The sequence below is a fragment of the Anabrus simplex genome, chromosome 2 (assembly GCF_040414725.1).
Source record: "Anabrus simplex isolate iqAnaSimp1 chromosome 2, ASM4041472v1, whole genome shotgun sequence".
NCBI lineage: Eukaryota > Metazoa > Arthropoda > Insecta > Orthoptera > Tettigoniidae > Anabrus > Anabrus simplex.
The window spans coordinates 1,048,214,764-1,048,240,333 of record NC_090266.1 but is presented as its reverse complement, the minus strand read 5'-3'; the positions used below and the strand labels follow the sequence as shown (position 1 = coordinate 1,048,240,333).

Here is a 25,570-nt window from a genome sequence, read left to right as displayed (position 1 = left end):
GAAGCGATCGTATATATTCACAGATCATTTTGGGAAACACACAACACGTGTTTTAGAAACTACTCCAGAGACAGATATGTGTTTAACTCAAGACCTGGTCAGAAAATGTAATCAAAGGTTGCTGGAATCGACAAAAGAAACAGACTTTCGTTTGGCTAGAAAACAGTATGAGACACACGTAATGTAGAACCCTCAGGTAAGGTGATGTCGAACTTAAAATCCTTAATGCATCAAATCAAGATGTTTTACTCAGTGAAACTGAAAATACATAGTATACAGAAAAGTGATACAGTAAAATATTGACTCACCACAATTAAAATAAGCGTCAAGCTGCTTTCACAATGGATGCTGTAGAGAAACTTTGAACTACTTTATTCTAGGCACTAATTCACCAAGGTTTAAATGCTGTTTCTATTTATGGCATTTCGCTGCATAAACATTATGTAAAGATGAAGGTGAGATATGAAGGTATTTACACTGGAAGCACTTCTTCCCTGTCATGGACAGGCTTACAGCTAGTGTCCATATAATAGTCAATGAACTTGATCTGATGATATGTCATTGCATTGTCTATTCATTTATTGTTATATCTGTTTTAAAAGTAACAAAAGTGTTATTCACTGAGTCTCTTATTGTAAGTGTTGACTAAATGGAAAGCTTCTTCTCTGTTAGAACTAGAGGAAGGAAAGTTACATGTATGTGTAGTTCATGTCAGCCCTGAAGCTGGTTTTCTGTGGTTTTCCATTTTCACACCAGGCAAATGCTGGGGCTGTACCTTAATTAAGGCCACAGCCGCTTCCTTCCAACTCCTAGGCCTTTCCTATCCCATCATTGCCATAAGACCTATCTGTGTCAGTACGACATAAAGCCAATAGCAAATAGTTCATGTCACATCTGGTAGTAGTTGACATGAAACATTAAGTAACACAGTTTTGTGGAGCTTGAATGATATAAAGTTCTGTCCTTAAATAATCTTACATATTTCATTAGTGGGTATGATCACAATACAGTTTGAGTTTTCTAGTGATATGAGTTTCATTAATCTGTGCTGATAATATTTGTTTGTTGTTTAACAGGCTGATCTGAACACTAAACTCCCTTTACGCTTTGTCTGGGGAGTGCTGCCTGTGGACAATGGTGACTACCTTGACCCTAGTTCTCGTGGAACGTTAGTGTTCGATCCATCATTTGATATGGCTGCTCCAGAATCTCAAGCTTGGTTGCTGAACTTTTGTCGAACCCTCAGAGCTCAAAGTTTCTACCAGTCTACACTTGGCCCTTTGTTGCCAAATTGCTTCATTGAGTCCTTCATGTCATGGATGCACAGACGTTGTAGAGATCCAAGTGGTATAGATCGTACACCATGCTGTGAAACAGCTCAGTTCCCATACCAGCGGGCTCTGTTTGAGAAATGTATAGTTCATGCAATAGCAAATTTATATGAAACACCTGTTGAAATCTTTATCCCTGGTGTGGCTGGACCTAAATTTTCTAAAGATCCCAAGAAGCCTCATAAAATTCAGGCAGTTGTTGTGGAATATGATAGCAATCATTCCTACTCCATGTCATTTACTGAGATGAACCATTTCTATCATCAGGTTGAAACATGGATGCAGAGTCAACTTGAGCATGCACCCCCTGGTATGAGGAATGGTTGGTTCATCAGTGACCTTGAATTTTATGACCTTCAGCTCACCCTGTCTGAAGATACATTAATAGCGATTGGTGTGTCTATGGGCATTGCTCTTGTTGTGCTGCTGCTAGTTACTCTTAATATTCTTATAAGTTTATATGCTGTAATTACTATCACATGCATCATATTTGTTACTGTGGCAATATTAGTTCTTTTAGGTTGGAAACTTAACGTACTTGAATCTATTGCTGTTTCGGTAGCCATAGGTCTAGCTGTCGATTTCAGTCTCCACTACGGAGTGCATTACCGAATTTGCCCCGAAGGTGAGGACAGGATACGTGCAGTATCTTATGCTATCTCTCGCATGGGTGGCCCAACAGTTATGGCAGCACTCACAACTGCAGCAGCGGGTGCTTTCATGCTCCCCTCATCCGTCCTGGCTTACATTCAGATTGGCACATTTCTAGTGGTAGTTATGCTTGTGAGCTGGATATATTCCACATTTTTTCTGGGTGCATTGTTGAGTGTGGCTGGTCCACAGCGTGGATTTGGTCAGTTCTCCTATCCTAGCCCAGATCGCTGCTGCGGAGGTGACTCTCCAGTAGGAGGAGGAGGGACAGGCGTGCACAACAGAGAGCAAACAGTGTACACCAATGTGCTCTCTGAGTCTACCCTATCCACATCTAGTACTGTTTGCCCACTTCACCCTAGTACAAGTGAAAGCCACGAACTGGAGGCGTTGTCTATGCGACAGAGCCGGCATAAGACTCTGTGCCGCTCGGGTAGTCTCTCAGCCACCTTGCCTTCATCTTCGACAGTGCCATTGGTTCCACGTGTGATGCGTAAAGTGTCGCTACCTGTTGACCAGTCTCCTTCGGCTGCAAGTGCAACGACCATTGTGCTAGCTGATGATGTTGAAATGGAGACTCATTCAAAGGAGGATCCACTTCTGGGCCATTAAACTTAAGACTCTAGTGTTCTGACAACATGTCATGGCCTAACTAGGGTCATTCTCATGGGATCACTTGTTTCAAAGATAATATTTACTTTTTGAAGTTATTTGACACTCTGTAGTACAGGGTCAATTGTTATTTATAAGGTACAGTATTACTAAAAGAATTTTGCACTTTCAAGGATTTGGTAATGATGTGATATTTTTTACAGATTTATTTCATGGTATTTTGTTACTGTTAATATCCAGAGAATATCAGGAAAATATATAAGGACAGTTATGTAAGAAAGGTTAATATCTTTTATTGTAAAGAAATTTATCATTGAAATACAGTAAAGGTTCTGATGTAAAAAATTACTACTTATGGGTTAGAGGAATTGAATTATTTAGAAATGAGAGCCTCATAGTTTCGAATAACTTAGTGAGTTGTGAGTTTCTGTAGGTTCATTAAGAGGCCTATAGTTTCATATGTTTCCTTATTTAAAATATGTTTTATAATAATTTTTTATGAAATTGTATAAAATATTCCAAAAATAAATTTTAAGCATTAATAATGAGAAAAAGTTATAGGAATACAAACTTTTTTTTGTGGAGACGCAATGACAATTGAGAGATTTACTATTGTGATAATTTACGTGTAGTATAGATGATGTTCTTTTATAATCATAAAATGTTCATACTGATATAATGATGTTCTCCATGAAACATACTGGTGTAATTATGCTCCCCAAAAGAAACAGAGCAAATTCTTACCTTCTGTTGTTCAGGTATTTTTTTAAATGTTACTTATTGTCAATGAATTATATGCAGCGCAGCTATGTATGTTTTCTGGACAGATTAATTGACTCAGTGTCTCTTTGAGGCTTTCTTTAAAAAAACTGTGATATTTTTTTGTCTGTAGCTAGTTACATAGTATTTTTAGAGTTTTGTTTTAATGAGAATGTAATGCTTGTTATTGTGAAAATGTTGTGTTTCTTTGGACCTACGTATAAATTTAACTTGTAAAATAATTTGTATTATCTTCTATGTGTATGCATGTGTGATTATTTTTTTCAGAAAGATGACTGGACTTGGTTATCATGATATGAAAACCAATGTCTCTACAGCTTTAAGACATACTTCATTAATGTTGTCTATAATAGTATTAATTGTCTGTATCAAGATTCATGTACAGTAATTTTTTATAAAGTTATTATATCATATAGATGTAAGTAAGTAAGTAAGTAAGTAAGTAAGTAAGTAAGTAAGTAACTAAACTTGAATTTCCAAGGGAATAGGTTTGTGAATACTGAATGTTTGGAAGAATAAGCCGTTTTATGACTTTGTTGTCTGATCAAATTCCAAAATAACTGTAGTTTGAAATAACAGCTGTCTCTTTTTAAGCACTTTCACAATAATTCATGGAAATTACTTTCATGTTTTCAGGATTCTTCCTTGTTCTTACAACTTCCTTCACTATGATCTGATAAGGTATGATATGTTTTTCATTCTGTATTGCTCATGTCTTCATATCATTAGGATTTTTAAGACCTCAGAAAGCTCATGTACTCTTTATTTTAGAGAGATTTATAGTTGCATTGTGTCATTAGTGGACCTGTTTGTTTTACTTTTCAATATTATTTTGTGTGACTGAGGTCACAGGCTTCACCTCCAAGTTGCAAGGGAGTCATGAGCAGAAGATTTTATAATAACATAGGAAGAAGGCAATAGACAGAAAGCAGAAGTTGGAATGAGAAGAAAAATACCATTACAAGGTTGCAAACTCTTCAGGGATCTTTCCCTACTTTTTACCAGCTAAAATTTGTTGAAAATGTTCCGTTTTCATTGTGAGATTATTTCAGTTATGTTGTTTGTTAGTAAGTCGTTCCTTTCTGCTGGTAGATATCGGGGTTTTTTTCTTTTTTTCATGTTATTGTATCTATGAAAGTTCTACAGCCTAAATATCAATGTTTTCTACATGACAAAGAAAGAAAGAAAGGAAGCATACAGTAGTCAAAACACCTTCAGGACTAGCATTAGAGGCATACATTGAGCCTGAATAAGTCTGAGGATGGGACTCACGCAAACAAATTGACTCACATGAGCTGCTAGTGAGCTTGTGTGGACTTGAGTATGTTTGAACCATGTCTGATCCTTTTGAGCACATTAAGTCAGGCTTACTGGGTGGATAGGCAAGACAAGCCGCACTGAATCTCAGTTAGCAAAATGAGTTTCAGGAAGGCTTACAGGTCGGTTGTGGCTCGCTATCGTAGCTTAAACTTGAGCACACAGAGTTGTCAAGTCCACGTCATTTACTTCACACACATTGGAATATATTAATTTACTATGTATAATTCGATACTAACAAAAAATCAAAAAAAGAATTTCAAATGGCTTGGTACATTTGTTTTGCTCTGTGACTTAAAAATCAACCAGTTCTGTTCTGTTATTATCGGTTAAGATCCATATCTCAACAACACTGCATTTTGCATATGTTTCTGATTAACATTTTGCGCTCATGTGCAAAATACAGTAGAAGTCCATTATAGTAAGAATTCATAACGTCGAAAAATTTACTCGCTATAGCGGATTGTCGTTATATCCGATTTTGTAGAAAAGTCTGAAAACCCCCATGCATATAAAAATCGGTATGAAACGGCAATCATTTTGTTCAAAACTTGCGTTTCCGCAGATGATATCCACACAACGGCTTACTTGTTCGTTATTTTTCGAAATCTGATACTACGTGAAAGTGTATGTTTAATGACATTCTGAAAAAAATATAGTACCGTATTTCTCCGAATCCAAGATGAACCCCACTTTTTCCTTCAAAAAATTTAAATCAGGCACAAAAAGTACTTTGTAAAATCATATGAATGTCTTTGTTGTACAGTGGGACTTCGCATTTTTAGACTATTTTCAGACGCCGAACATTGACTTTCGTCATGCCGGGTTTCTTTCTTTTTTTTTTTTTTTTTTTGTGGCTGCACAATTATTCTTTATTTCCTCGGGTTTAAGGACCATTAACTTAAAATTGGCTTCATAATACTGAAGATAAACCGTTGAAAATTTGCCGGCTTTACCTATTCCATGCGTCTCTACATTACGACGATCCATCAGGAAATTATTCTTGCTGTCTGTAAAACTGTTACTTTTACTCAGCATCAGATATAACCGGCTATTAAAAATACCGCTACACGCATGTCTCGCTCGCCGGGTTCGGCCAAATTCATCGACTAGCGATGTATAGGCCTAATCGTGGACGTTGAAAGCCATTCCGCCCTTGCGTTTTTCATGCATATACCTCACTATTTCATCTTCGACTTCGTTAAAGCGTCCTCGTTGTGGACCATTGAACGCATTTTTTGTACAGTACGCATTCTTTTAGCACTTTGTCTTCACGCTAATGCCAAATATTGGCTTTAGTTAGGCCTATGCCGTATTTTCTTGCGGCTGCACAATTATTCTACATTTCCGAGTGTTTAATAACCATTAACTTAAAATTGGCATCATAACATGGACTAGAACCCGTTGAAAATTTGCCGGCAATACCTTTTCCACGTATCTTTACAATACGACTATCCATCACAAAAATATTCCTGCTGTCTATAAGACTTAATTTTACTGAGCGTCAAGTACAATGCCAGGCAGGCATCTATTTTTGGAAATGAGACATAGCTCTCATAGTGCATTGGCACTGCTGGTGGCTTCAAATAGCCTATGCAGTGGCCTCCACAGTATGCACTAGCCTTGCGTCTTGGGTGGTGTGCTAAGTCCCAACTGACGAGCCTAACTTAGCACACGAGGACGAAACGCAGGCAACCAAGAATGAGTTAGCTGGAAAATTTATAATGTCCAATAACGGACTATTATATTGGTATTATAAATTTACTCATTCAGGACAAATATTTTAGGTTCCCTATGGGAATCAACATCTACTTCATTTGATGGCCAGGCAGGCATCTATTTTTGGAAATGAGACATAGCTCTCATAGTGCATTGGCACTGCTGGTGGCTTCAAATAGCCTATGCAGTGGCCTCCACAGTATGCACTAGCCTTGCGTCTTGAGTGGTGTGCTAAGTCCCAACTGACGAGCCTAACTTAGCACACGAGGGCGAAACGCAGGCAACCAAGAATGAGTTAGCTGGAAAATTTATAATGTCCAATAACGGACCATTATATTGGTATTATAAGTACAATAGACGCGTTATAACTCTGCCACTGAGTAGCCATGGCCTTTCTAAGGATTCGAAGGCTCGCATGTTTTGATGTCATTCTGCAGATTTGAGAAACGTTTCTGTAGAGGCTAATAGAACGCCATACTCTCTTCACTATTTCCTGAGATCCAGTGACGTTACACACAGGCACTGTATAACGGGTTGTCGCGGCTAGCGATGTAGGCTATAGTAAAGAGGCGGTCGTTTATTGTCAACGAGTTTTGTGCACGTGTGAAAGAAGTAGCGTGATTACCGCGGTAGTTGCCAGTAGTATCCATTAACTTACTGTTGTTATTATTATTATTATTATTATTATTATTATTATTATTATTTATTTTCCACTAATTGTAGTTACAATTTAGGGATGGTGAATGGAGAAAGGGCATAGCCCCACATACACAAAAGTGCCTCCATCACCACTTAAAATTATAATATACAAATATACAATTACATTCTACATGGTGTTCTTATATACAGTTACCGTATTTACATAGGCATATTTACATAATACTCACAAGACCTGTTCAACATTCAAGTCATTCGACACACCCACACACGCACGCACACACACACACACACACACGCACGCAGAGTCTCTCTCTCTCTCTCTCTCTCTCTCTAGAAACCCCACATATATTTTAGCTAGGCCGGCTCACTCATACCCATTTACCGTCTCAATCACTCGGGACCCCATAACTTGCATCCATCCTCCCACTCATACTGAACATTCTCACAGTAGATAAATTATGTTTTGTACAGAGGGTTTTGTTATATATACATCCTTTTTACATCTTTACAAAATTTTTCTGCAGGTAGTTCTTTTATCTGCGGTGGGAGTTCATTCCACAACCGAGCAGAACGACTAAAGAGGCCACTTTGATATGATGCTGTTCTTGCAAATGGAGGGAAAAGGGACACACCTCATCCTCTTTGAGCGGAACGATAGTTCAGCTGTAAGCGGTTGAAAGGGTTTATATGAATGTTACCTGCGAGGGATTTTCTCAGGAAAGTAATATCTATTTGTTTACAGAGGGATGTTATGGAGGGCAGTGACCTGGCTGTATTTAAATGACCGTGTTGAGTAATTAGTCGTTCTGCTCGGCGTTGAACTCTCTCTAGTTTCGTCATGTTCTCCACTGTAGTAGGGTGCCAGGAAGGAAGCCCGTACAACAGTATTGGCCGTACTAATGACAAATAGGCTGTCTGAACGGCTTTCTTCCTGGCTCCCAGTAGAGATCTGCGGATGAATCCCAGGACTCTGTATGCTTTGCACCTTATTTCCTCAACATGCTTATTCCATTTTAAATTGCTGCAGATGTGAATGCCAAGCAATTTTATTGAGGTACAAGGCATCAGGTTTTTACCACACAGTGAAATTTCGTGTTGTAACTGTGATCTTGCTCTAGTAAAGCGGATATATTTACATTTCTGTACATTTATACACATTCTATTTATTTTGCACCACAGAACCACGTTATCGAGATCTGACTGTAACTTATTTACGTCGTTCTCATTGTGAATGGCTCTGTAAATGATGGTGTCATCAGCGTACTGTGCCATAGAAGACGATACACAACCTGGCAGATTCAGCGTAAATATTGTGTACAGCAGCGGCCCTATCACACTACCTTGAATCACACCCGAGGTGGCTGAGGTTTCTTTTGACCTGGCCCCACTGAACACAACGCTCTGCGTCCGACCTACCAGGAATGATCGAAACCATGCCTGCAGGTTGCCTTGAATGCCATACTTGTTAAGTTTTAACAACAGTCATTGATGAGGTACCTGATCAAAGGCCTTACTCCAGTCGAGAGTTACGCAGTCCACTTGGGATATATTAGACTGGTCCAGGGAATGTTGCCACTCATCAATTACTGTTGTTAAAAGTGTAGTACAGGATTTTCCAGGAAGGAATCCATGTTGGTTGTTATTCAACAGGTTTCTCTCATTCAGAAAATCCAGCACATGTTTAACAATTAGGCGTTCCATGCATTTACATAAGCCAGATGTAATAGAGACTGGGCGATAGTTGTCTACATTTTCCCTGTCACCATCTTTGAATACGGGAACGACATTTGCTTTCATCCATTCTTCTGGAACAGTCCCACTGTTCATTGAAATGTTAAATATTGCACAGAGAGAAGGTGCTAATGCTTCTGCACAGCGATGGAGAATTCTGGCCGGCACATTGTCTGGGCCGTTCGCAGCATGAGGTCTAGTTCTCCGAAGACTTGTTATGACCTCGTTAGCAGTGAAGTACAAGCTAGTTAGGGGCAGAAAGGGAGGGGTTGACCTTGGAGTGAACATGTCTTCATCCTTGTCAGCAGTGGAGAAGTTATTTTTAAATTTACTATTGAATGTGTCTGCTATTTCTTGGGGAGAGGAAACTGATAGTCCATTGTACTTGAAGACGGATGGAGCACTTTTGCCACTTCTGTTTCTAATGAAAGCCCATAGCTCTTTACTATTGGGACTAAGGCTGTGGATATATGAACTGTAAGCATCACGGATTAATGATTTGAGTTTGTTCCTAGCCAGTCTGTACTTCTCCCACCTACTGTCACTTAGGTTTTCCTTCCATTTCCTGTATAAACAATTTCTCTTTCGAATACCTGATGTTATCTCTTTATTGATCCATGGCGTTTTTCGCTTATTAGAGATAGAAACTTTCGGCACAACTTGATCGACACATTCAAAAAATATTTTTTTCCAGTTTTCCCAGATCTCGATATTTATATCGCCGGTGAAGGACGCGAGGGGAATAGGAAGACTTTTGATAGAAGAGAGGAAAGATCGTTCCAGTTGGTGCGGGAAAAATTATATATTGTTCTGGAGTGGAGTTTTGGGGAGGGTTTTCTGTAGCTCAAAGTTGTAATTATGGCTTGGTGATCACAAAATCCAGGTATTACGTCCAGAAACTGGACGGATGATGGAGAGTTAGTAAGGAACAGGTCTAGTGTGGAGCGGGAATTTTGAGTAATACGAGTCGCTTCGAACACTAACTGATGGAGGAAAATGTCGTAGAAGGTGGAGAGAAAACTATTAGCAAGAGGATTCTTTGGTACTGGGGCGGCATTTCTAGACCAAGTAATTTCAAGATTGAAGTCACCAGCAATATAAATTGCGTCATAATTATTCTGTACTTGTTGCACACGATCCAGAGAGGAGAGCAAGGCATCGTTCATCGTTTGTGAGGACTTTGGTGTACGATATACAGATCCGATGAGGAATTTATTACTACCGCACGTAATTTCTACCCACACGGCTTCAGCTGTCGTCTCCAACTCGGGACGTCTAGTTGGATTACACTCTGGTTTTGCGGCAATAAGAACTCCGCCTCCTGTGGTTAGAGTGCGGTCCTTACGGAACAGGATGAAAGAATCTGGTAGCACTTCTGAGTCATTAATTGTGTCTGAAAGCCATGTTTCACTGATACACACAACAGAGGGATCTAGGCTTGAGAGCGAAGCGAGAATATATTCTTTGCTACCTGGACGTAAAATGCTGCGTGCGTTAAACGCAAAGAGAGTTAGATTATTATTTACATATTTACAGTTGTAGCTATTTACAGAGTCACTGGTAACATCACTGGTATTGGTAAAGAAAGAGTTCGTTAGTGGCAGCATTTCGCATTGCCAGCAAGTCCACGTTCTTCCTCCCTTCTTTAATTTCCTGTATTCTGAAGTAGAAATTTGTGCACATGTCCTGTGACTACTTGACGAACAATTATTGCAGTTTACAAATAGTTGATTACGACGCCTGCTGCTTTCACATATTGTACAATGCTGAGGTCCAGGGTTCAATTCAATGTTTCCAATTAGCGCGAGAGTTAGGCACCACAGTGGCCGCCCAGCAATCGGAAGTCTGACAACTCTGCCAGGCCGCGAATGCAAGACAACCCTTGAGTTTTCGCATGAGATTCTGAGAAGAAAAAAAGTCTTGGATATGGAGAAATACGGTATCAGTCCAGAGGTTTCTGTGTCAAACACTTCAGTTCTCTTCTTCAAACGGCGTCACCTAACCTAACCGTATTATGTATCATGAAAACATATTTCAAACACATGTAGAAAAATTACCTCCTCACAAAAAATTTACATTTAAATAGCCTTTCAGAAATTTAACTAGACACGAGAAGATGTGAAATACCCTCTGAAATCAGTGATATACTCTGCCATATCTTGATTGTATCACATTCTTACTTAATTTCCCTAACTTAACCATACTATACGTATGATGAAAATACACTTGAAGCGCCAGTAGAGAAATGATAACCTTCTCGCTATACATTTTCATATTAGCCTTTCCGAAATTTAACCACACGCGAGAAAATATAAACTAACCTCCGAAATCAAAATTAAGCACTCTGCCATATCTCGAGGTGTATCCCATTCTTACTTAATTGCAGTATCTAGCCTCAAAATTAAGAGCGCTCGTTTAGTCCGCCTTTTAACGAGTTAACAACCGTTTATTTACGCATTTATTACGAAAATATGTTTCTCTTTCATTTCAAATTTTCTTTACGAACAGCAGTCGACGGGTATTACTAATCGACTCCGACATCGCCTACGAATGTCGACGAGAGAACTCGCAGTGCACATAGCGAGGAAACTATGCCGAAGGTAATCAATCGCCTGCAATATCAGCGCTGGGATGCATAAATATCGGTAACGGGAAAAATCGCGCGCGCTTAATCGCTCGTAATTACGGATGCGTCAGTGATAGGGCTCTCGCTGTAACCGAAGGACGATACACAGTTTAATATAGGAATTTTGAAGGGACCGAAAAAAATCGTCGCTATATCAGAGTTCTCGTTATATGCCGTACTCGCGATAGCGGACTTCTACTGTAGTTAATTACCAGTGTCCCATAAATGGCTATGTTGTTGATGGGGCCAGAAAATGTGTGATATAATACATGTAATCATTGACAACATTAAAGTGAGAAATATGAACATTTTTGCCATTTCAATTTTGACGTAATTAATTAACAGTGCTCAGTTGGCAACAGCAACATATCTTCCAGTTTGATGAGTCCCAAACCTGACTCTTGCTCCAGCTAGGCTCAAATTTATTGTACTTGAGTCTATGAGATTATTTAGGCAAACTGAGCTTAGTTAGGCTCATTGGGCTCCAAGTCTGTTTAAACTCTGTCACCATTATAGCCTACACCAGGCTCGTGAGCTTGTTTGAGTATGCAAAAATTAATTCTTAAAAAGAATTTATTATAAAGGATCCACCTAATCAATACATAAAATCAACTTTTAACAATTAAAAAGTCATACCTAAAACTAGAACATGTTTCAGCCTTCTTGTTGCCATCCTCAGGCAGATTCTATTAAATATTTTTATCACATTACAGTGACACATTAAGAATATGATATACACCTTGAATCATTTTTGTCCCTTGTTATACTGATAAATAGAGCCCATATTTCCATGCACTATCACATCTCAGAATATGCATGCTTTCATGCACTATCATATGGTAAAACATGCACAATAAACTGGAAAATGTACCGTACACTAACAAAATTCCTTTCCTTTTGACACATTGTACAACAACTAATTTCTCCAAATTGTCTTGATTTAAACTTATCCGTTTATTCGTCAACACAGCACAGAAAATGATCTTTCCATGTCACAAGAAATGACAGGTGCACACATAAATGAAGACATTTGGGGCAAAATGAAGTCAGATTGTACGTCTTTTGCATTTACACCACAATACATCTTTTATAAGGTTGATGAATTCAAAATCAGGATTTGAATGGATCACTTTGTTCATCCTATCTCTAGCTTCAGACACATTTGAATGTTCTCAGTAAGTGGTAACGATTGCCTGCTGGGATAACAAAGACGTGTGATGAGTGAGAGTTCCAGGTAGGAAATTCCAGGTTAACAATGGAAGAGGGTTCAGTGTAAAACTAAGGTTTGTAAGCTGCTACCTCAGTAACACGGTGTCACAGAAGTGCGATACAAGGTTTATTTTCTTTGTTTAACATAGACAAAAAATTGAGCCGTCAATGAGTAATGCACAATTTATTACGATGTATAATTGGGACACCTTATTTCTACGAATTACAGAGATGGACGTGGGGCATTCCGGCTTGTGTCAATGTTTATTTAAGCAACAGATAAGAAAGTGTTTGGTTAATTGTATTATAGGACCTCTACCATGTGCAGTAACTTTGGTTGTCACATAGGATGCCAGGAATACATTCTCTCTGTCTCCAGTAATAGCCATATTGTATAACAGGAAAAAATGGTCCCAAATTCTGCAAACCAACATTCATAAAAGGCACTATCGTGCAAGTTAACATTATATATGACCGGGCGAGTTGGCTGTGCGCGTAGAGGCGCTCGGCTGTGAGCTTGCATCCGGGAGATAGTAGGTTCGAATCCCACTATCGGCAGCCCTGAAAATGGTTTTCCGTGGTTTCCCATTTTCACACCAGGCAAATGCTGGGGCTGTACCTTAATTAAGGCTACAGCCGCTTCCTTCCAACTCCTAGGCCTTTCCTATCCCATCGTTGCCATAAGACCTATCTGTGTCAGTGCGACGTAAAGCCCCTAGCAAAAAAAAAAACATTATATATGCGTCAAAGTCACAAAAAAAAGTCATAATATGCAATATTAAATCCAAAATCTTCAAACATTATGCATGAATTCTCTCCTCAAAAGACCTAACATGCAAACGATTATTTGAAATCGTTAAGCCATAAAACGAATATTTGCAAAGTTTGAGAAGTGTAACTAGCTTATTTAAAAACATGCATTTGCATGGAAATTCGGGCTCTACTGATGAACCTTTATGTTCCCCATACCAGTCTTATTCTATTGCCTTTATTGACCCACAGTCAATCCAGGAATTAAATTATTTCAAGGTGTATATCATGTTTTTAACATGTCACTGTAAAGTGATTGAAATATTTAATAGAATCTAGCTGAGAATATCCACAAGCAGGCTGAAAATGTTCTACACAGTACTGCTGTAAGTTCTGTCAGTAAAATGTAAACACACTGTAGTATGGTAATTGTCAATGAAGAAGCGTGGCAACGCCATATGTCGTCGTCGACGACAAGGTCACCTTCACGACTCCGCCAGTAACCAACTTGCAGTGTGTCGACAGCAGGCAGCAGTGAAAGATGGAGTGGGGAGTATATGAGAACCGTATCGCTGTACTGGTATTATATCGTTGCAGAAAGTGAGCTAAGGAAATTTTTTCTATGCTGAAACCTCTCAGTATCAATGAACGATTTGTGTTTCGGACAATAGTATGGTTTAAACAAACAGGTGCAACTGTTGATCGCGTCAGATCAGGTCATCCTAGGTGTGTACACAGAAAAGAAGTTGTGAATGCTGTTCGTGCAAGGATTCGATGCAATCCTTTGCGTAAACAAACAATTTTGTCTCGTGAAATGAATATACCTTCATGAACTATGTCACGTAATTTGAAGGATGATTTACGTATCCGTGCATATCGTCCCTGGAAGGGCAAAGTATCGTAAGTGACAAAATATGAATTTTACAGGAGTTGATAAAAACTATTAGTGCATCAAATACTTACAGTTTGGGCAATTTTTATTTTTATTCTACTCCAGTAATGAATTTTTCACGTCATTGTCATATTAGGTTATGTATTTATTCAATTGTAGTGAAAAAGAAATTACTTTTAAGTTATGAATGACGCTTACGATTGTTGGCCAGTTATTGTCGAGTGCATTGTTTAACAAAGTGGTCTTTTTTTTTTTTTTGCGTCTCACTGACACAGATATGGCGATGATGGGATAGGGAAGGAAGTGGCATTGGCCTTAATTAAGATACAGCCCCAGTATTTGCCTGGTGTGAAAATGGAAAACCACAGAAAATCATCTTCAGGGCTGCCGACGGTGGGGTTAGAACCCGCTATCTCCCGGGTGCAAGTTCACAGCTGCGTGACTACGATAGCTTTTGTAGCGCTTACAGTATTTTGGAGGGATTTGTTTGAAGGAATGTTAAGGCATGAGAATAATAAGAGATTTTCTTAAATGATTGTATTAAGAAATGTAGAAAAAAAAACAATAGGAAAATTGACTTATTACACTACAATAAGAGAATCAAAGTTGAAATTACACTGATTACAGTACAGTATTTAGAAAGGAATATTTTTATCAATCCTTCTCATCTGTTTGTGGTAATAGATCACTGTGTTTGAAGTCCTAAGTAAGGTTCAGATGCTCGTCTTGTGTCACTTGCTAATCTCCTTGTTGGATATCACCCATCGGTCGTCAGAAGTACACACAGTTTCGCTGCAACTCACTTACAAATTTATTCACAAGATAACTAGGCCCATTGTCATATCGTGGCGTGTGACCTCAAGAGAGGTCTGGTGCAGGTCTTTTGCCGTATAGGCAACCTCAATTAAAACACTTCTGTTATTTCTAATATTCTTCCAGTTGAAGCCTAACTCTTTTACAGTACTTCTCAAAGTGATACAACCTCCTTGGAAACCAATCCTTTCTCTTGACACAGGTCTTAATTTAGATATTGATGGAGTTGTTTTCTGAAGAATGTAAAATTCATGGATTGTGCTTCGAAATCTTGAAAATGCGTAACACTCTTTTTTCCCTTTCCGTGATTTTGCTGGTGTACCAAATGAAGTTTCTTCACTTTCAAGCTGTCTCTGTTCTACTATATATTTTTTTTTTTTTTTTTTGGCTGCTTGTTTAACGTCACACTAACATATTGAAGGTTTTTGGCAATGGAGGAATGGGAAAGGGCTAGGATTCGGAAGGTAGCGGCTGTGGCCTTACTTAAGGTACAGCCCCACCATTTTCTTGGCGTGAAAATAGGAAACCATGGAAAACCATCTTCAGGGTTGCCGACGGTGGGATTCGAACCCACTACCTCCTGAATGCAACTCGCAGCTGAACGACTATAACCGTATGGCCAATTTGCTTGGTTAAAATTGTCTTGACCTTCCTCTACAACAATTTTGTTTCATCTGCTATTTTTTGTTGTACTTCCAACAACTCCGTTGTATACTCTTCTTGTGTGTTATTCTTTCTGTCCTTAGCTTTCTTATTCATAAAGCTATGAATGCTGAAATATCTCTCACGTTTCTCCTCTTGTTTTTGCAAACTTCCATTTAGAATTTTCAGCAGCATAATTCATTTCAGGCACGAACGGTAGGAATGTGTACTGACAATGAACCGATTTGTTTATCTACTAATGATACTTGTTTAGTCAAGCCTGTCATAAGAAGCAGCAGCCCCTTCTCTTCCCTTCCTACCCCTCTTCTAAATTCCACTAGTATAGTAGCTGTCAATCAACGCAGGCTTTGCGTTATGTTTTTAGTGCCAAATTGATTTGAAGCAGTTATAAAAGGTGTACTACAGCAATGACTGACAACAGTCATGAACAAAAAAAACTGACTCATCTCACGTTCCCTCCAGAATTAGAACTTGTCACGAACGATAATCTGTACACAAAATACGTTGTTCTAACTCAGGCGCTTAATATGTAATGACTGTTGCTTACAATAACCTGGTGTTCTGTATATTAATTATGGTGGTTACGATAATTTCTTTCCTTTCGTTGTTTTTACCCTCTAGATTCATTTGATGCTTACAATACTTTGCCAGCTTGTGCAGTGGACTCCAATTGACATATTAACATCATAACCTCAGTTTTGACAAAAATATCACTTACGATACTTTGCCTCTCCAGGGATGATATAAAAGATACACGCAGCATTTACTAACTTAAAAATTAAAGGAGATACGCTGGGTTCAATCCTAGGTTTTGTTAATGATGTATGGGGAGAGCCAGTATCACAACTTCCTATTCACAGATGAAAAATTATTCACTGTGGAAGAGTCGTTTAACAAGCAAAATGATCGTGTGTGTGCATGATCCTCCAAGGAAGCAAGAGAGAAAGTTTTATGTGTGCAGCACAGACATCACCCTGCTTCTGGCATGATACAGTGAGCGGTTTCCTGGTAGGGAGCATCGGAGGTGCATTTTTGCGAAGGTGGAGTAAAGACTTCTGCAGCTGTCTACCGGACAATGTTGGAAAAGGTGATACCACGTATCAATTCAAAGCTGTTTGAAGGGATATCGTGGATTTTTCAGCAGGATAGCGCTTTTTCACACAAAGAAAAAACAACGCAGCAATGGTTGGCAACCAATATTCCACAGTTCATCACTGTTGCTGACTGGCCTAGTGGAAGTCCGAAACTGAATCCATTGGATTGTTCTCTGTGGCAGAAGCTCGAGGTGATAGCATGTCAAAAACTGCATCACAGTACTGAGAAGTTAAAAGGTCATTCACGTCAGCTGTCTTAAATATACCTTGGACACGATTCGTTCAGCTTTCGATGAGTGGCCTCAACATCTTTGCCGCACATGGTGATCATTTTGAATAAGTGTATGTTCTTTCTGTAGCATTTTTTAATGCTTTTTCAGAATATATGTATATTAATGGGTTTGCTTAGCTTTATTTACTAGTTTTGTGCAGTGAAAGTACTGACAAAACTTATGGCTTTGCTGTGTAGTGTTAGGTATGACTTTTTAATTGTTTAAGGTCAATTTTAAGTATTGAATAGGTGGAACCTTTATAATAAATTCTTTTTAAGGATTAAGTTTTGCATATTGTTAATGTCAATACAGAACTAACTATGAAATTCATAAATTCTAGAGCTTGTGTTTGAGCTTTCTCAATTACATAGACAGATTGTGTTTGAGCTGAGACGTTAGGTAGACAACCATTTTCAGACCCATTCTAGGCTCGATGCCTGCCTCTACATAATATGCCACGAGAAGGAAATAAATTGTGGCACCACACAGTTTCCCTGCTGTTCACTCTAATCAAAACTTTCTCAAAACATTTATTTTTGTTATTATCCTTCTCCATAATATGAGTGTCTATCATATCCCTGGTTGGAAAAGAGGAGCTTCCTTTCAACTGTTCCTTATAAAGCTTGAGAGGCAATTGTTTAGTTAACTTCTATGTACATTTTTTTTTAACTTGTTCTGTTTTTTAGTACTTTGTTTGTATTGACTTTTAAATGCTTCCTTTGTTCATTTCTATAATTGCTATATTTCTCTCAGGTCCATTCCATTTAGTGAGTTCTACATGTCAGTTGCACATATTTGCAAGCAACATTGAGCTAATATCCTTGCCCATAATATGAATGTCCTATCACATCCCTGGTTGGGAAAGAGGAGCTTCCTTTCAACTGTTCCTTATCAAGCTTGAGAGCCAATTGTTTAGTTAACTTCTATTTATGTTTTCTTTTTTTGTTAACTTGTTCTGTTGTTTGGTACTTTATTTGTATTGATTTTTAAATGCTTCCTGTGTTCATTTCTATAATTGCTATGTCTCTCTGAGGTCCATTCCATTTAGTGAGTTCTACATGTATGTTGTACATATTTGCAAGCAACATTGAGCTGCTAGCATTATTATTTTGCCTAACTAGTATGGGTGGTAGTATGCCTAGTTTGTGAAGTCAAAGAATGTGTTTTGATTTTTTTTTTATTGTAGTCCTAATTCAGCTGTGATTTGTTGATTCCCAATATCTTTATTCTCTAAAAATTTTAAATGTATGATTGCCAGCTATAAAGCTGAAATAAATACCTTTTTTTGCCATTCATGTTCTCCTCAGTAATCTAACAAGGGAGGGGTGTGTACCAGGAAATCACAGATCTTACCTAAATTTTGTACACATGTTAAATGAGCCAAGAATAACACAATGGGCAACACATTTCTTTTGGAAATTAACTAATGCGACTTACAGAAAGCATTAAAATTTGCATGTTTAAATTAGTGTGCTTGGCTACGCAACACTGCAGTGTGTGCTGTGTTGACTCATCAAGGGACCACACCACTGATCTTCTCTTTTGTTCCATTAATAATTGTGTAGCACGTTGCGAAAATGATGTGGCAGCTTTTAGAGACATAATTTATTTCCTGCATTGATCGTGGGTCAGTAAAAGCAATAGAGAATAAGATTGTTACGGGGAAAATGAAGGTTCATCAGTATAACAACGGACGTTACACACAAAAGCAAGTTACTCGTTATAGTTTCATCAATTATCATGTTCATCGTAGAAATGTTGAAAACACAAAGTGGTTTTACACCAACTACACCTAATGAAGCAAGGATAAGGGCAAGTGGAACTGCTATCAAATCAATATTGCACAGAATGCTCAAAGGCTTCTGGATTTTTGGACAAGGACTGGCTTCTGTACCAGGTGTGTTGCCACATGCGATGAAAATGAGGAGACGAGTTGGTGGTATGTCAGGGACTGAATTTTCAAGATGGTGTTTTTCTGCGTCAAAACGATATCCAGATTCAATAATCGAACAGTGTCAGATAATTACGTACAAAGCTGTGGCACCGGGAGGGATCAACATCAGCAGTGCATTATCTTCATTTTGTATGGATTTATGTCCAGAAAAGGAATCCAGAACGAGTGCAACTTTACTGTATTTTTCTTCATGAGCAACATGGTTAGCCCACTGCTGGATGGTCACATCATGAATTATTTAATTACTTTGATGGGGAAAATCAACGTTTTTCTGACAGTATACGTTATTGCCCTCAATTTTCAGCGGCATGTCCCACTGTTCTTTACTTGCTTTTCCCACAAATATAAGCCTTCTGTGGATTTGACCGATGGAACTTTTGTTTCACCACTGAAAACAAAAGTGGGCCTCACTTACCACTTCTCCAATATTGAACAGTCTCCCTTTTATAGACAATATCTACAAGTTCGCCTTAAGCATTCCCTGGTTGGTTATCACCTTCTACCAAATATTCCTCATCAGAATCGTTTGCTTCTGGATCACATTACTTGTCATTTGAGGTAAGAGTGAGACAAGATATGCTGTCCATGTAAACATCATCATCTTCGAGGCAGCTTCTGATGACACCTGTAAATATCAGAACATAAAAAGTTAAACACAAGCTTTGAAACAGATGCGAATAAACAAATGTTCAGACCCATTAGCATACCGTCAATAGCATCTAGCAAATCATGTTCTTGAATGTTAACAGGCTTTAATATCACATGTTTCATATTTTTCTTCCAAAGCAAAAATAACTTTGCCCATGTTGATTGCCATTATAGAAACCACCACTTGTCCCATACAAAGACTAGAAGCATATGTCAGCATAATCTCTTAATTGTGAGTTGTGGGTAAGGTATGGAGTAGTGGCCTCTCAATGATTAAACCCAGCATGCAGGATAGTGCTGCATAGTCAAGCGCGCTAATTCAAACATGCAAACTTCAATGCTTTCTGTAATTTCTGAAAAGAAAAAAACATTTTTTTAGCCATTCTGTTATTCTTGGCTCATTTAATGTGTGTGCAAAATTTACCTAAAATCAGAGATTCCCCAGTTTGCCATCTTCCCTTGTAAGTATACAAAGTCAGTTAATGTTTATATTTTGTATTCATATTTTAGTTCCTATAGATAGTAAATCCCTTTTGAATCCATGTAAATAAAATGGAAATTTTGAGCAGATCTTTTTACTCATATAATTTCCTCCAGTTTTCTTTAAATCATTATGAAAATGTAGTGATGTTAATTTTTTTTAATGATTGTCTGAGTTAAGTTTGCAGTTTCTCTACAACGTGAGAAACATCTCTGTATGAATGCATTCTTTCCTTGATTTGTGTGTGACACTGTTAACAGTACAGAAGTGTTCATATTATTAGGCTGAAGTCTGTGTGTTTTTCACACTTATTTTTAAGATAATGGTATATTCAATTTTAGTTTATGTTTTTTCTCAATAGTTCATGAATATCTCATGATTGCTACTATGATTTTGAATTTTTTATTATTATTATTATTATTATTATTATTATTATTATTATTATTATTATTATTATTATTATTACTAAGCCCTTTGAGCTTTAATTTGTTTGCACTAATGGTAACTCTATTAATAGTGCTTTTTTTTTTCTTCACATAATTGAGTATGCCTTTCTTCCCACGTTTTGCTTTACATCATGGACTGTGAATTTTACCAGATCTAAATTTCTAACATATTCTAGTCACAGATTACCATGAAACTGATTTAAGCTTTTATTAGATAGTTGGACAATTATTAGTTAACCAATAATTCCCCTATTTGATTTGTCAGTACACAGCAATTTTATTGACCTCAACTAAAATTGACGAGTTGATAAAATAAAATGTAATCTAATATTCGATTACTTAAAAAGCAAGTATAGGGTAAGAAAAGGAAATGGAAGTCATTTCAAGGAAAGCAGCTTTGACCAAAATTATTTTTAAACCAAAGATTATACAAAGAAATGATAAGTGGACTTAAGTGTCTTTTGATGGATATGATAGGTGGATATCATGATATAATACAATATAATGCTCTGAAAAAAGATTAGACTGTTGAACAAATGTGAAAATCACAAAGTACAGGCTGTAGTCTTATAATCTCTGCTCATCCTCTAACCAAACTTTATAAGGATTATTTTATTTAAATTGTATACAAATTGGCAGCTGTTGCCATTATATCACTCATAGTGGCTGGCATTAGCTTTCTTATTATTCATTTGTTAACCGTTCTCTTGGTGGTTGTGGTATGTTTAAAGAGTTCATTATTAGATTATGGTTGTGAAGTCTCATATTTCTGGACTGCTTGGTTGTTCATATCTGGAAAAATCCTCACTGGAAATAAAACAAAGTGAATAATTGTGGTATTGCAAGTCTGTAATATGAAACAACAGTTATAGAATGTTTCACGATTTGCATATATATATATATATACATACATACCAGTATATATATTTATTCAGAGGAAGTTCTTACAGATGCTTCTGGTTGTCATAATGGACATAAGTTTCTTAAAAAATGTATCTTTGAAATTTTTTACGTAATCGTAGTGCTCGTTTTTCAAAAAGCTTTGTTTTTTAATTCATCCACTTTCACCTTCTAGATTGCTTTCATTACTTTCTAACTCTTTTCAGCCTTTCTCACTACTTCTAACCAATGAAGATGGCCAAAGTTTCAGATCTCTCGCGTATAGGTAAACATTGCTATATTATCGTGTGGTCCGGCTTCACGGCTAAATGGTTAGCATGCTGGCCTTTGATCACGGGGGTCCCAGGTTCGAATCCCGGCAGGGTTGGGAATTTTAACCATAATTGGTTAATTACCGTGGGACGGGGACTGGGTGTATGTTTCTTCTTCATCGTCACTTCATCCTCATCATGCCTACAGGCTTCAATCAATAGACCTGCACCAGGCCTCTGCGGAGGCCATATGCCATTATTATTATCATTGTCATCATCATCATCATCATGTGACCTCCCATTTGCCATTCGTATCATTTTGTAATCACTGACATTCCATTGTTTAGCTCAGTACTCACCTCTATCTCAACTATGTCCTTTCAGGTATGTGAAGTAGAATGTGGAGGCAGTGTGTTATGATTGAAATTCCAGGCTCTTCTGGCTGTCATATTTATTCAATGCAAAAACTTGCATAAAATCTGGTCAAAATACACAGGTAAAAACTACACAACACACAAGCTTGTATTCACAGGAATTACACTTTTTCCTAGAAGAGACCTTTTGATTTATGGTTTTTTTTTTTAATCATAAGATACACACTCTTTCATGTTCTAACTGTGCGTAAGGGTGTGGTGACATCATGATGCAAAAGTATGTTGATGGTTCTCCTCCAGGATGTCCCTATCCTGAGCATGGTGGATTGCATCTTACAGGTTCTGTCGATCAGGCTCTTAGTTTGGTCTCCCCACTTTGATGGTACATGTCCTCGAGTCTTCGGCTATCACTTTTCAATTAATGGTCAATTTTTCCATTTTGTCCCATCTCCTGACAATGTGTCCGAACTATTTCATAGACTGTTGGCTCACAAGGGTCGAAGTGACTTGTTAGTGTGATGTGCTGTCTATGGTATTCGTAATAGACTCCTGAAGCTCCACAGTTCCATGGCATCAATCCTGTGGCAGTTTGCCATCATCACAGTACAAGTATGTGCTGCATATGTTGTGTTAGGGAAGATGAGTGTTCTCACCAATTTTTAATTTCATATCGATGGTGATGGAGGTGTTCTTCCAGATGCGAGACTGGGTGAATTGGCTGTGCGGCTAGGGGCACGCAGCTGTGAGCGTGCATCCGGGAGATAGTGGGTTCGAACCCCTCTGTCGGCAGCTCTGAAGATGGTTTTCCATAGTTTCCCATTTTCATATCAGGCAAATGCTGGGGCTGTACCTTAATTAAGGTGACGGCTGCTTCCATCCCACTCCTAGGCTTTTCCTATCTATTGTCGTAAGACCTATCTGTGTCGGTGCGACGTAAAACAAAATTATTTTAAAAAATTGACCGAGATGCGAGTCAACTTTGCTGTTGAATTTCTCACTATTGCAGTGTGCCTGTGGATTTCAGGCTTGCAATCGCCAGTGTTAGTGATGATGGATCCCATATATTCAAAGTAGATGATGGTCTCATAGTCAGTGTCTCTTGTAATATCTGGGTAGTTGATATTGAGGATGTCTATAATCATCACTTTGGTCTTTGAATTGTTAATTTCAAGTCCATGTACTCCACTTTGATCTTCTAGTATCTGGATGATTGTTCATGCTCATCTTTGGCTATTATCAGAGTGTCATCAGTTTTTGGTAGATTGCTAATTTTCTTGCCACCAACTGTGATGCTACCATTTCAGTCCTCGAGGACCTCCCTCATGATGTACTTATTGTAAATGTTGAAAAGGAGGGGCGAGGAAATATAGCCCTTCCTCACTTCACAGCATTTGAGAAGATATTTGACAGGATGTTGTTGACATGCACCACCACCGTATTTGAAGAGTGCAGTTGTTTAATTAAGTTCACCAGGTGTCTTGGTGTCCCCATTTCAATGAAAATTATCTAGAGATTTGACCATTTCACCTTGTCAAAGGCTTTCTTGAACTCCACAAAGCTCGTGAACGTCATGATGTTGAACTCCCTAGACTTCTCAATGAGTTGTCGAACGTTCAGGATCTGCTTATGTGTTCCGTTGCCTGAAACAAACCCTGTCTGCTCGTTCTGTATTTGTGGGAGGAGGTTTTTAGCTTTCACTGTTATGAACTTGACTTTGCCGGCATGAGAGATGAGGGCTATCATACGATAGTTAGCAGTCAAGTGAGGAGACCTTCTTGAACAAGGGCATGACAGTGGAGTTGCACCACTGCTCTGGCCACCCTTTTAGGAAGAATTTCCACTAAATTTCAATATATGTCTGCAAATGTTTTCTTCCATACCTCCTGCAACATGGCAAGCAGTTCTGTAGCCATTTTGAGGCGGTCTGGTCTAGCTGCCAGTCAGCGCTATAACACATTCTGGAGATGTTTAATTGGGTTAACATTAGGTCTTTGGATCAGTCATTCAATTTCACTTACTCCCATTTTGTCAAACCACCACTCTGTTATGGCCTTCACGTTGTGGGTGCATTGTCATGTTCAAAATAATAAGGGCCAGTTCCTAGTTGTTGCCACAGAATGTGTAGCATAGAATTGTCTAGTATTGCTAGTATTCGGTAATCATGGCTTAAGGGACTAAAATCAGCAGACCAGGACGATCTACAAAAAACAGGCCCACACTATAATATCACCTCTGCCAAATTTCATAGTGGGAACAATGCTTTCCAGTAGGTAATGATCACCTGGCATTCATCAGGTCACATTCAATACTTAATCAGTTGGAACTGTTAACCCCCCCTCTGTTAATGTCCTCCAAATACCCATCACTTGTACTTTCTCCAGTCACCAACTGTACACAATATTCACATGCCACCCTTGCAGATACTTTGAAAGCAGCATAGCCACAAACATAGAGAAGCGCCAAGCTGTCAGTTCCTTCTTCATTCACGGTGTTATGAAGAATGTCTTGAAACTGTTCCTACACTTCTCTGGCTGTGCAATACAGACTTTCTTTGCTTTGGCCTTAAGCTATCAAATCCAGAGATTGAAAATACAGGATTATCATCCCATATCTTGCAGATTTCATCCCAAGTTCATTTTTCATTCTAATTTTTCTTTCTGCATTCCTTATTTGAGTGACACTAATGTTGTAATTTCAACCACTAAATTGTGTGTAAAAACTTTTCTAATATATCAGTTTGAAATTTACATTATCAATTGTCAAAAAAAACCTCTACAACCCTCATAAGCATTCTTGTACTTTTGATGAGGGTTTTAGCCATGCCTTTCAAACTCCTCCCTATCTACAATTCTGAGCCCAAATAACAAACTTTTCGAGGAACTGTAACATAAAATCTGTAGGAGCAGAAAATGGTTTGCTAAATTTATTCATTCTACAAACACTATTTTTACTACTCTAGAGCAATCACGTGCAGTGATAAGTTACACTACATATGGTGGCACTCTGATAGATATGTGTGAACCTGGTCACGGCATACTAAACTAGAGGTGGGAATGTTGCTGGAGGGGGATATGGCATCACCAGGCCTAGCTGCTTTCCACTCATGCACTGAAAGCTGCTTGTCAGAACAAGTTTTAGTCTGACGGTGCTGTGGTTTTAGCCTAAGCATATTTCTTTTTCGGAACTAAAATGCCGGTAAAAAGTTGTGTACCGGGCTGCAGTAGTAATTATGTTGTAAAAGATGTTGTAAGTACGTATAAATTTTCAGTTTCCCAAAAGAACAAGTGTTACATAAACAGTGGGTGCAGAATTTTCCAAGAAAAAACTGGGTGCCTTCATCCTTGAGTGTTGTGTGTCAGTCATTTGAGTCAGAATGTATACAGCGGGAAGTTTTAT

The 25,570-nt window shown here is 38.2% G+C and overlaps 1 protein-coding gene across 1 annotated transcript in view; it reads left to right on the top strand.

The window, feature by feature from the left end:
- Window positions 1-3,576, top strand: part of disp (dispatched) — a 185,510-nt gene extending 181,934 nt beyond the window's left edge. Inside the window, exon 15 of the mRNA XM_067140121.2 lies at window positions 1,077-3,576. Coding sequence (XP_066996222.2) covers window positions 1,077-2,594 — 1,518 coding nt within the window. The 3' untranslated portion in view covers window positions 2,595-3,576. The remainder of the gene's footprint in view (window positions 1-1,076) is intronic.
- The last annotated feature ends 21,994 nt before the right edge of the window (window positions 3,577-25,570 follow it).